The 13,815-nt window shown below is 41.0% G+C and overlaps 1 protein-coding gene across 5 annotated transcripts in view; it reads left to right on the forward strand.

Annotated features, from left to right (window-relative positions):
- The window catches only part of PLCB1 (phospholipase C beta 1), a 749,553-nt gene that overhangs the window by 637,150 nt on the left and 98,588 nt on the right, over positions 1-13,815 (forward strand). For all 5 annotated transcript variants that reach the window (XM_054468236.2, XM_063659059.1, XM_063659060.1 and 2 more), the window contains one exon: positions 1,257-1,437. In XM_054468236.2, coding sequence (XP_054324211.1) covers positions 1,257-1,437 — 181 coding nt within the window. The remainder of the gene's footprint in view (positions 1-1,256; positions 1,438-13,815) is intronic.

Below are 13,815 nucleotides of genomic sequence, written 5' to 3' on the forward strand. Positions count from 1 at the left end.
AATGTCTTAGGTAGTCTTTCAGGAAGGGATTCCATATAAATGAAAAGAGCATACCTACTCTTTGTACCCTGTTCCCAATACTCTGTCTTTCTTTCCATTGTTTCCTACAGGTGATAATATGGAGTACAAAATTGGAAGGAATCACACCATAAATTAATGATAATTGCTTTAATTTATTTTGACATTCATCCTAACCTTCTAAATATCTGTATAATTCTCTAAGAACAATGCAGAGAAAGTCATACTGCTAAGAGGAAGCATTCGAAATATTTTAGAATGAACTAATGCATCTCTTTCCCCTTGTAAGCTTTGTGTGTAAAGTGCCATTTGGGTAAAGATATCAGTGAAGTTGGTGAAGCCTCCAAAGAGCCTTATTTTCACTGTGTGTCTTTGTTGTTAAAAATCTTGTTAAGAGGCTGGGCACGGTGGCTCATGTCTGTAATTCCAGCACTCTGGGAGGCTGAGATGGGCAGATCACTTGAGGTCAAGAGTTTGAGACCATGCTAGCCAACATGGTGAAACTTCATCTCTACTAAAAATACAAAAATTAGCCAGGCATGGTGGCACATGCCTATAGTTCCAATTACTCAGAAGGCTGAGGCAGGAGAATCACTCAAATGTGGGAGGTGGAGGTTGCAGTGAGCCGAGATCATGCCTCTACACTCCAGCTTGGGCAACAGAGCAAGACTCTGTCTCAACAACAACAATAAAATTGTTAAGAAACAGAACTCAGATGTCAGCCAGGAGGGTTATCTGCACACGGCATCTACACATGCTCTCCATTTATAATCATCACCCCGATGCTAAACAGGGCACATCTTTAGCTTCCTCTAACAAAGTCTACTCAATGCAGTGTCCTCTGAAGTTTTCATATGGGAAAGGTAACTGGGAATGCCATTACACTTGTCACATTTTAAAATAACAAAAAAGATTAAAACCTGAAAATTTTTTATTAGACACTGTTTTTCCCAAAGGGAGATTATTATTCTCACCTCTGCCATGCCTAGGGCCCCCAGCCTCTTTGCTTTTCTTTCTGCCCCTGCCTCTTTCTAGAGCACCATGAATTCCATTCAGTCTCTGGGATTGGAGACACTCTGTTGCTAAGCTTGTCCTTGGGGTCTCACCGTCTACCCCAAATGGCTTATGAAAATATGTATTTCCAAACAGAGACCTTTCTCTAGGAGGAATTCTGGTGAACAACCTTCCCTCCACCTTGTTATGGCCTGTTTTGTGAGTCAAGCTCTGTGTCTTTGCAGATCGGAACCCAGCAGCCCTGATCATGGTTCATCAACGATTGAGCAAGACCTCGCTGCCCTGGATGCTGAAATGACCCAAAAGTTAATAGACTTGAAGGACAAACAACAGCAGCAGCTGCTTAATCTTCGGCAAGAACAGTATTATAGTGAAAAATACCAGAAGCGAGAACATATTAAACTGGTAAGCCTGAGAAACATGATTTATGTTTGTGCAACTGGAACTCTCTTATAGAAAACTTTGGATACTTTTGTATAACTAAAAGGAGACAAGGGCGGGTGTGACTGGCACCAACTTGAGAGATTGTTTAGGTGACACAGTGTCCATCACACTACTATTTTTATAAGCCCCACTATCTTAGCATCTTTACCAAGCTTCTCTGTCTTCTGCCAGTAAGGCTATATTTTATCATTTTTATTTTCACTAACTTATGTTGAGTTTATAATTGCTTTTGGGAATCTTTGAAATCTCATAAGCAAATAGAAAACATTTATCTTTGTTTAAGAAATTAAGAACATGTTGCCAATTAATTTTCCCTTTTTTTTTTTTTTGGTAGCACTGGGCTTTGTAAGAATTTTTTAAAAATTATTCAGCCCACTCTCCTATATTTAGAAAAGTCAGTACCTAAATGGCCAACATGGAATGTTAGCTACCCAATTCATAAGGCTCCCTGTGAAAGGAAATGCCATCCTCACCATTAATAATCAGTTTTATCTTCCAAAATGTTTTCTCATGAATTGAGACATTCTCTACATTTTTGTTGATTCCTTGATACATAGTAGGGACACAATAAATATTTGTGACAGATAGATTAAATAAATTTAGCAATAAAATATCCTTGAAAACAAGCTTATGCCAAAACCAAAGAAATAAGTAAGCTTGATAGAAATTAAGGTAGTGTATCCAGAAGAAAGGGTTTAAAGAGATATTTGTATAAACTGTCCATTTCTTTGCTGAGGATCTGTGCACATAAGAGAATTCTGAGCTGCTTCAGCTTGTAAGGTTGGAAGCCTATAGATGATTTAGCCATCACTGTATAATAGGTGATTCAGTGTAATTCTGTTGTTCTAGTACAACAGTCCCCAGTGACTGTATGCAATGAGTAGATCAAAATCGCATGAATTGCTTATTGAAAATCAAATTCTAACTAGGCCAGTTATTCTCAACTTGAGCATGAATCAGCATCACCTGGAGAGCTTGTTAGAAGAGGTTTTTTAGGGCCTACCTTAAATTTTCAACAGATCTCTCGTAGGGCTGGTGTTTTCATATTTCTGATCCCAGGACCAGACTTCAAGAACTACTGCCCAATACCTAAATGTGAGGCTCAGGATTTGCTTTTTAACAAGCCCCACATGATTTCGAGGGGTTGCTTTATTTGTGAACTACTGAAATAAGATCAAAGCAGTGAAAGAATGGCTGGGCAGGGGTTGGATCGGGCATAGGGAGGGATTGCCTTGACAGATCTGAGAAAGTCAAAGTAAATTTTAACAGGCAATAATGGCTTTGAGACCCAGCTACAACAACTGCCATCTGACTTTCTCCAGCAACTCATCCCCAGTACTCCAGAACATAATAAAAATTAAAATAGTGGTCGCATATTAAACATTCACCATGGGGCTATATTCTGTGCTGAGTCATTTACAGGAAACAGCCTATTTAATTCTCACAATAACCATTAGAGTTTGGTACTATTGTCATCCCCATTTTGCAGATAAAAAATTTATATAGCAAAATTTAGTGACTTTTCCAAGAATCCACAACTAGAAGGTGGTACAGTTGGGATTTGAACCTTGGTCCTTGGGTTCTAGGGCCCCTGGTTTATAACCATTGTGTAGATGCCTCTGCTAATTCAGATTTCAAGCCAATGTCATCATAATGAAGGGAGTTGCTCTGGTGTCCTGCTCACACAGAGAACACACAGCAAACTTCTTCATTATGATACCTGGAATGCCATGCCTGTCTCTCTTTAAACAGCTTTATTTCCCAGTCATACAATTCACTCATTTTAAAGTGTGCAGTTCAATGGTTTTTGTATATTCATAGATATGTACAACCACCACCAGAATCAATTTTAGAGCATTTTCATCACCTTAAAAAGAAATCCTAATAAATTAGGCATTCAGCCATTCATTCATTCCTTGAAACAAATGCTTATTAGACACCTGCTTGTTAAATATTTTTAAACAGTAGTAAATAAAAATAACAATCCTAGGCTTTATGGAGCTTATATTGTAGAAGGATGAGTCAGACCATAAACAAAATAAGTTGGTAAAATATGTAGTATGTTAGGTAGTAATAAGGGCTTAGGAGGAAAACAATAACAGAAATGGGGGAATAAGGAGGGGTGGTTTGGGGAATGATGATGAGGATGCTTGGCAATTTTAAATAGAGTAGGCATGGAAAGGTTTATGCAGAAGGCAACATCTGAGTTAAGAGGTGAAGAACTGACAACAGCCAACACAGGGAGGAGGATTCCTCCAGGCAGAAGGATTGGCATGCAAAGACTCTGGGCTGGAAATGGGCCTGAGTGTTGGGGGAACAGCAGGGTGGCTCTGTCTGAAGAGGATTATAGGGCATCAGGTCAGAGAGATGGGACTTTTGAGGTGGGAGACAGATCTTTTGGGGTCTTTAGGCCTCTATGTTTTCACTAGGAGTGAAGTGGGAGCTGTTGGAAGCTTTTGAGCAGAGGGTTGATGTGATCTGAAGAAACTTCCACAAGGACCATTCTAGGGCTGTGCTTCCCAGTACATTACGGGAAGTGGTCTCCTAGGAAGGAGCCGTCCCAAAGTTCAGGCCAACAGCAGCCCAAGGGGTTAAGGAGTCCTGGGGTCTCCAGGAGATGACTCAAGTTTACTAACAGGGTGAATGTTGCTTAGAAGTCTGGACATCCCAGCTGGGTGTGGTGGCTCACACCTGTGATCCCAGCACTTTGGGATGCCGAGGCAGGTGGATCACCTGAGTTCAGGAGTTCAAGACCAGCCTGGGAAACATAGTGAAACCATGTCTCTACTAAAAATAGAAAAATTAGCCAGGCATGGTGGTGGGTGCCTGTAATCCCAGCTACTCTGGAGGCTGAGGTATGAGAATCGCTTGAACCCAGGAGGTGGCGGTTGCAGTGAGCCGAGATCATGCCATTACACTTCAGCCTGGGTGACAGAGCAAGACTCCATCTCAAAAAAAAAAAAAAAAAAAAGAAGCCTGGACACCCCAATATTAGTCCATTTTCATGCTTCTAATAAAGACATACCTAAGACTGCGCAATTTGAAGGAGGTTTAACTGGACTTAAACTTCACCGTGACTGGGGAAGCCTCACAGTCATGGCAGAAGACAAGTCATGTCTTACATGGATGGCAGCAGGCAAAGAAAGAGTGCTTGTGCAGGGACATTTCTCTTTTTAAAACCATCAGATCACCTGAGACTCACTATCATGAGAACAGCATGGGAAAGACTTGCCCCCATGATTCAGTTACCTCCCACCAGGTCCCGCCCACAACATGTGGGAATTCAAGATGAGATTTGGGTGGGACACAGCCAAACCATATCACCGACTATAATCAGCTGGAGTTTCCCCAGGGCCCCAACCCTTGGGCAAGACCATTCCCCAAGGAAAGACACATGGCAATTCAGAAGAGAGGTGGCAGAGTGAGAGGGAATCCTAATACTCATGGGAGATTCCTGAAAGAGGAATTCAGAGTACAGATGAAAACAGAAGCCAAAACATCCCAAGAAGGCCTCTTGGGGAGATTTGAGCTGCAGAAATAGGGTGCTGAAGTCACAAGAAAGTCATGCAAAACCTAAACATCCCAGGAACAATGCCTGAGCATGAGGCACCATATGGAATCCCACTGATGAGGGTGTGGAAAGCAGCTCAGGAGCTTTTCTCCTGGAGGAGAAGGTTGGTTGGGAATTGGGGAAAACCAGCTGAGCTTGTAGGTGGGAAAATTGCGCTTGAGGAGCTAGGGAGGTGGTAGAAATCCTACTAGAGGTGGCAACTCTACCATATGCCCTTCCACTTCCTTCTCCCTAAGAAAGAATGTGAGTACACATTGTAAAAGTTTTGGAAACTGTTCAGAGGGACAAAAATACATGCCCAAGTCAGCCTGGCCCTTTCAGGCCAAATGTAAGCCGCTCACCCAAAGTGCTCACCCTTGCACCGCTGTGATTGTGGATTTGGGTTTCAGATAAAGCCCCAGTGCCTGTTACACACACCTATCCCAGCCTTGTTAGGAAGACTAAAGCCTGAATATCTTGGAATTAGAACCACACAATGTTTATTTTATGGCCATTTGGGAGCATTTACAATTTTTACTACCTGCCTTTAGCTGCGACGTGTGTGCCAAAGCTTCCTACTGGCTCCATTTGTAATAATCAGAGATTGTTCTGACAGGAAATCTTTTGACTGAAAGGCACCCAGAAGTGTTAGTTCTATCTTTGCTGGTGGTTCTAAATAATGAACAGGCCTCCCAGGCTAAATTAGACAAGCCGAAGTGTAATTAAAAAAGAAGTAAGCCCCAGGTTAAAAGAAGTATTTGGGTGATGAGGAAAATTAAGCCGACAGTATTTCATCTCCCAAAATTGCTTTGGGGATTAAATACCAACGTGCTTTGGTTAAGGATTATGCATTTCAAATGCCACATCCACAGTTCAAGAATTAAGAAAGAAAGCACGGCATCCGTAAACTCCCTGTCAAATGTTTATTGAAAACTTAGTATTTGCACAACATTCTGATAGACACTGGAGATGAAAATGAATAAAACACGATCACCACACACACTTAAGAGATGTGTATAATAAACAGTACTAAGAAATGAAATAATAAAAGCAGGAAAAAATGGATATGAAAGCACAGATGTAACTATTTGCCTAACTCTATCAATTGATAAGCACCTAGAGGATATTTTTTATGTAATTGTTCATATCATCATAGGAGATGTAAAATGCACACCAAGCTCTGTAGACTCTATTCTGTGCAAAAAAAAAAAAAAAAAAAAAAAAAAAAAAAAAAAAAGATGTAGAGCTCTGTGTCCCTAGAGCTCTACATCTAAATAACTCTACAGTCTGGCTACTCAAAGTGTGAAGTGTGGGCCCTGAATCACCTAGGAGTGTGTTAGACATGCAGAGTCTCAGGCCCCACTTCAGACCTGCTAAGTCAAAATTTGCATTTTAATAGGATTTCCAGGTGACTTGTTATATGGTCAAATTGAAGAAACAGTTTTAGAGTGTGTATCATTGCTCCAAATGCGTTTTAGAGTAAGCCTACAATTTCTGTTATTTGAAATGGGAAATACAGTGAGCTCTTTACAGCTTGGTCATCAAGTTGAGTGTATTATCTGTTGGTGACAAAGTCATAGTTCCTGTGGAAATCACCCCTGTGATTCCCTCCCTTCATCCACGGTAGAAGGTACTGGTTGCTTTAGTCGGAAGTGAGTGAAAATAAAGATGGAACTTCCTCCACCCCATTCATGTGCTTGTGCTCTATGATATCTCTCAATGAACAGCTTGGGGGTCTGTAAACCCCAGGTAAGGACTCTTGCTCCAGAGAAGAACTACAGGGTCAGGGAATCTGTTCTAATTCATTTATCTGTTTTTCATCAACTGCCACTGGTTAAACCTGTGTTTCATCTATACCATTGGGGTGAGGTTTTAATTTTAAAAGTGACTTTGGTGAGGCGTGGAAATTCTTAGGGATTTACCTGAGGGTCCCCAATCACTCTGGGTATTCAGCTCTAGCATCACATTCTACTAAACACTCACAGCTCAGTGAGCAGGGATTTTGTTGTAATGTTAAGGAGTTTTTGCTTCTCAGCCACAGATGTGCTTGACCCACCATTTTGTCTTCTTTCTTCTTCCTCCTTTTTAGCAGCTTCACAAAGAGATTTCCTCATTTATTTCACAGTCACCATATGCGTTATCCTCTGTAGAGCCTTGCTTTGCTTCACTTTGCTTTGCTTCCTGTCTTTTCTCCCCTTTCCCATATCTCCCACATGTTCTAATCACATCCATTCACCTCTTTCTTTACATCAAACTTAATGGCTCGCGTTCTTCTTACAGTCCTCATGTCTGTCCCACCAGCAGTCATTTCAGGACCCCAAACCAACGTTAGTACCATCAAACTGAGTTCAGCCCCAGAAAGTTAAAAAGTTGTGTTTCAGACTGCAAGCTCTGGGCAGATACTGATCAGCTATGAATGGACGAGCCCACCAGGACAAGCAATCAGGTGTTGAGTGGTGGGTCTAGGGTCATATGTCCTCATTTCAGGCCACTGCTCCTCCACCAAGTCACTGCATGACCACCTGAATGTCAATTTTCTCACCTGTTCAATGGAGATAAAAATATCTCTTACCTCATGAAACTGTAAGGCGGAACAACAAGATAATGCACCTAAAATATTGTTTTTAATCAAAGCCTTTTTCTGTACAATAGCTGAATTGACTAGGAAATCTATATACACTTCAAATATAAACAAGTATTACAGTTTTTTATATCCTGCTACAGCTTGAGGGAACTCATTGTCTCTCCTTGAATGATTTCTACCAGCACTATGTGCTCTCCCAGCTATCTGGGAGCCACACTTGAATGTTCTGCTTTCTGTGGTTGCCTAGGTGAAGTATATGTGCCAGGAGTAATTGCAGTGTCAGGAAGTATCCCTACTGTCAGTTGTGGTAGTGCCATCTGTCTTCCTCCAATATTTGGACTTTACATAGGGTCATTTTTTTTTGAAAAATAAATAATTTAGCTTTCCCAAAAAATGTTGCATTTTTCTACTAAACAAGAAGTGACAAATAAGCAAAATATTTTAGCAGTGAAATAAGAAATAAAATAATTGTCAACATTTTTGTCAATTTTCCTGATTATTACCCCAATGGGATTCACACACACACACACACACACACACACACACACACACAAAGATCCAAATCCATATAGTTTTCAATTTGCTTCTTTTACTTAGCATTATGTCATGGTGATTTTTCATGTCATGCTTTTTAATGCTTTTTCATGGCTTCATATTACTTTATTGTATGAATGTAGCTTAATTTATTTATCTAGTTCCGTACTCGAGGCGGTGTATTAGTCCGTTTTCACACTGCTGATAAAGACATAGCCAAGACTGTGCAATTTATACCCAAACTGTGAGGTTTAATTGAACTCATAGTTTCACATGGCTGGGGAAGCCTCATAATCATGGCAGAACGCAAGGAGGAGCAAGTCACATCTGACGTGGATGGCGGCAGGCAAAGAGAGCTTGTGCAGGGAAACTCCCCATTATAATACTATTAGATCTTGTGAGAATTATTCACTATCACAAGAACAACACAGGAAAGACCCACCCCCATAATTCAGTCATCTCCCACCAGGTCCCTCCCATAACACATGGGAATTATGGGAGCTACAATATGAGATTTGGGTGGGGACATAGAGCCAAACCATATCAGGTGGCAGCTCCACATTGAATAGAAGCCTTGGTCAGACTCACGTTCATTTTTTCTTTGCTCAGTAAGGAAAAAAAATTTCAAAGATTATTATAACATTGAGACTCAAATAAGCAGCTATTTTAATATAAGTTCTATTTAGCTATGGAAATTTTAAAAATAATGATTTTATAGGTATGAAAGAGTATCTCATAGAATGATCAAGATGCTTGACTTCTTTGTCCAAGAGTTTCTCCTTCTGAAAAGAGAAGGGAGCTAGTAGAGATTATAGCTCTGGGTGGACAGGGCCCTCTCTGTCTGCTCACAGAGAAAGGTTGGACCATCAATACTAGCATAGTACTGGCAAAGACTATGCTTTCAGGGATCATTTCTATAGTTCGTTACTAGAATAGTACTGGCACATAGTAGGTAAATATTCTTTGAATGAATGGTCAGGTCACACTGCCATATAAACATCTTCCTTGTTTTTGCTTTTGTTTTTGTTTTCTTAGAGACCAAGTCTAGCTTTGTTGCCCAGGCTGGAGGGCAGTGGTACAAACTTGGTGCACTGCAGCCTCCATCTCCTGGGCTCTAGTGGTCCTCCTACCTCAGCCTCCCAAGTAGCTGGGACTACAGGCATGCACCACCACGCCCAGCTAATTTTCTCTATTTTTTAAGAGATAGGTCTCACTATGTTGCCCAGGTTGGTCTCAAACTCCTGGCTTCAAGTGATCCTCCTTGCCTCTACCTTGTTTTCAAATTGTTAGTGATGTGCTTGCTGTGTAGATCATTACTTAGTTCAGATGTTTTGTAAATTAATTTCTTGTAGAAGAAAAACAATGTATAGTGAAAAATCCAGAGTAAATGCTTAGACTAAAAGGAAAGAAAGAGGCATCTTCTTTAGACATTAGTGGAAGGGAAAGGAAGATGTGTTGAGCCCAAAATATGAATATTCTAGACTTGGCTTTTTGCCTATATTCCAAGATTATCCTTCTTAGAAGAGATTCCAAACATACCAATTTCTGTCCACATATTTTTTATCCCTTTTGAGTTAGAGTCAAGGAATTATTCTCCTCCATGGAAACCATTTTCTTGCCCTCAAATGACTAAACCAAGTGAAATTTAGCAGAGTTGAGAACAAGCGTGAAGTTTTATTCCCCAGGGCCTTTCTGTTAATTCCTTAAAAGGTTTGGAACATCGAGCTGGGAGAGTTATCATGAATGGCAAACAAACCAGCAAAGTAATTGAGATGTGTCTGTTCCTTTGGGACAGAAAAACAAAAAATCATACCAAAAGTGAAAATTAAATGTTGTTTACTACCATTCAGTTTACCACATACCTTCTTAATTTATTTCCTAGGAAGTCCAAGTGAATTTTTGCTTCTTCTCTACCTTTAATAGTCAGTTTATTTCAGAGTTTTGTGACTAATAAATGATTGAATGGCTCTTTGAACAGAGCCAGCCTGCTGATAAATACAACAAAAGTTGGTATACCTTGCCTTTATGTTAGTCAAAAAGTACTTCAATTATTATATGAAAAATGACTCTTCCGGGTACTATTTTCACATCTTATGCAGTAAGAACTTTGAGCCCAAAACACAGAAGTTTATCTTGTTTAGAGATTAAGCAGAGTTGTTTTATTTCTGTTTTCGTTTGTTTTTATTTTGTCATTATTCTTTTGATTGCAAGCCACGGAATTCCATGCTAGACTAACTTAGGCCAGAAGGGTATATACTAGAAAAGTACAAAGGGTATATCACATAAGAAAGGGGGCTGTCCAAACTCTGCGCCTGCTTTTCTCTGCATATTAGTGTTATTCTTTTCCAAAGTAGCAGACAGGCTTCCCCTTGATAGAAAATACAGGCACTGATCCCTTCTGAGTTTTATTTCTCCATTGACATGTAGGAAAAATCTTGGAGAAAACCTTGTTTGGGTCCTATGATGACCCAGCCTGCAACCAGAAGTCAGAGTATGACTGACCCAACTTGGATTAATGCCTCCCCTGGACCAATTACCTTGGCCAAGAGATGGGGGGTAAAAAATACAGTAGTTCCCAAGGGAAGCATGTGGGTGAGGCCATTCTCAGAAAGCAGAGGAAGTTCTTCCTGGAGAAGTAGTTAGTATTGGGTAGAGAAAACTACAGGTGTACCTCAAATCCTCTCTTTGTAGCATAAAAAAGAGATAAATTATTGATGCCCGTATAAAATCCCATTGCCAATTTAATGTGAGTTGGACAGTAGTGGCATACTATTTAATATTAACAGAATCATAATATTAATTATTCTGTCTCCTGGAGCTTCAGTAGACAAAATTTAAATAAAAATAGTAAATGCTGTATGGGCAGAATTTCAGTAAGAGTGAGGGTCTTCTGAAAAATAGCTGAGGTCGGGCTCGGTGGCTCACACCTGTAATCCCAGCAGTTTGGGAGACTGAGAAGGGCAGATCACATGAGGTCAGGAGTTCGAGAACAGCCTAGGCAACATGGTGAAACCCTGTCTCTACTAAAATTACAAAAATTAGCTGGGTATGGTGGCACACGCCTGGAATCCCAGCTATTCGGGAGGCTAAGGCACGACAATCCCTTGAACCCAGGAAGTGGAGGTTGCAGTGAGCCGAGATTGCACCATTGCACTGCAGCCTGGGCAATAGAGTGACACTGTGTCTCAAAAAAAAAGGCTGAGATGAGCAGAGGTGGGGCTGTGTAGTAAGGCAATATGGGGGAGATGAAGGCAAACTGAGCACAGTAGGACATTTACATATTTTACATATTAAACAGAGATATCCTTTTAAAACATATACTCCTTGGGATTCTAGGGAAGCACCATTTTCATTTAATTGCGTGCAAAAGCCTCAGTTTAAAAAATACACCTGGATTTCACATTAAGATGATTTTTCCTGAAGGAGCAAATTTAACTTGTTAAACACCAAACCTATATAATTTTAAAAGTATTTCCAATAAGGCAGCCTGTGGCTTGAATGTGAGCTTTCATAGCTATCACTGAGATTGGGTCCAGCGTAGTTTTGAAACTTAAAAGATTTCATTCACAATCATTTTTTTCAGTGCCTATTTTGTATAGAGCCTGGGATTCTAAACATTTATTAAGAATGGAAGGATGAAATGGTGACATCCCTTTGTGGGGGCAATAATAAGATATTTACATACAAAAGGTATGTCTGTAAATGATACCCTATAGGAAAAACCAATTAGGGGGCCAACACCCAGAGTTATCTGGGCAGTCAAAGGGGAGAATCACATAAGACTGGCTTAGAAAGGGAAGGGGCAGAGAGAAATTGAAATGGTTTCTTCCAGATTGTCTCCATCTTCCACAACCACCAAGACAATGCTTTTCAAACTCTAATGTGCACTCAAATCTCCTGGGAATTTTGTTGAACATGTAGATTCTGACTTAGTTGATCTGGAGTAGGGCCTGAGAACTTACATTTCTAATGTGCTCCCTGGTGATGCTCTTGCCACTGGTACGTGGACCACACTTTGAGTAGCAAAATCTAGAAAACCAGGCCGTCAGCTCAGAGTTTCTAGAACAGTGCCTGCTATTTAGTAGGTGCTTAATAAATATCCATTGCATCGTGGCTGAATCGCATAGTTTAGATAAATGTGTGTTCTGGGACCACAGGAGGTGGAAACTAGTTCTGCAAGGGGTAAAGGGCAAATGCAGGGGGTGTGATGGGAGCTAAGAGGGAGACAAAAGGACGCAGCAGACAGGGAACTTCTGGGGAGTCTGGCGGGAGTATGGCACTGACAGTGGTGTGGAGCCTGACACCAAACCAACATAAAAGTCAGAACTGAGTGGGCAGAAGGTCTGTGAGTTCTCCAGCTTAGTCTCAATATTGACTGGAGGCCGATGCTGCTGAGGATAAGGGCTGTAGGTGGAAAGGAAACAGTACGTGTGAGCGGATGCTGGCATAATCAAGAAAATATTCTGAAGTCAGGTGAATGATAGAGATGAGAACATGGAAACAGAAATATAATTGTTACTGAATTCAAAAGAGTTGCTGGGAGACTTAGCAGTGGCTTGTAGAATGAGGGAGGGTCCACCAAGACAACCTCCCACTTCAAGTCTGGCACAAAGCACCCAAATCACCTCGGGAGATTTTGAGAATATTGATTCCCAGGCCCTACCCCTAGACATCTGGAGTCCATAGGTCCTGGAATCTGTATTTTTAAGAAGTTCCCCCACGTGATTCTGATGTTGCAGCCAAGGAAGGTGATCCCTGGATAACTCTCTGTAACTCCTTCAGGTGATTGGAAGAGGAGAAAAGCCCTCTAGGGAAGGGAAGGTGCTAGTGAGAGGACACTTTCAGCTAAATAGAGGCATTGCAGGAGACCCCAAGGAAATGGCCAGAGTCTTTGCACATTGGAATTTTACATCTAGACAGCTTGATAAATGGCATGACTACAAAGTAATGCCTCATGATTTCTTTAACTGTGATAATCATGATTAGGCAATCCCTTTTGAATGATCAAATAGGCTTTCTGCTGGCCCAAGTTCTAGTTAATATTTGTTCCGATTTAATCCACTTCACAGATGAATGCATCAAATTTCATGATAATTTTCAATGAATGTGGATTCCGTATTGTAATTCTCTTCCAAGCCATGGAACCTGATTTCTCTGGGTTTGTACCCAGCTCAGCCACTTACCAGCTCTGGGGCCCTGAGCCCAGAGCTTGAGCCAGATGTGTCAGCGTGTTCTTATGTAAAACAAAAATAATAACACCAACCGCATAGGGTAATTCTCAGAATTAAATAAATACATGTGAATATTTTTTTTTTTTTTTTGAGACGGAGTTTTGCTCTTGTTGCCTAGAGTGTGCCCAGAGTTGCTGGAGTGCAGTGGTGCGATCTCGGCTCACTGCAACCTCCACCTCCCGGGTTCAAGTGATTCTCCTGCCTCAGCCTCCCAAGTAGCTGGGAATACAGGCGCCCGCCACCACACCTGGCTAACTTTTTGTATTTTTAGTAGAGACAGGGTTTTACCATGTTGGCCAGGCTAGTCTCAAACTCCTGACCTCAAGCGATCCGCCTGCCTCTGCCTCCCAAAGTGCTGGAATTTAAGTGTGAGCCACTGTGCCCAGCCACATGTGAATCTTTTAAAACTATGCCTGACATATAGAAATTATCAGTTAAAG

This window comes from Pongo pygmaeus, chromosome 21 (assembly GCF_028885625.2).
Source record: "Pongo pygmaeus isolate AG05252 chromosome 21, NHGRI_mPonPyg2-v2.0_pri, whole genome shotgun sequence".
Classification (NCBI taxonomy): domain Eukaryota; kingdom Metazoa; phylum Chordata; class Mammalia; order Primates; family Hominidae; genus Pongo; species Pongo pygmaeus.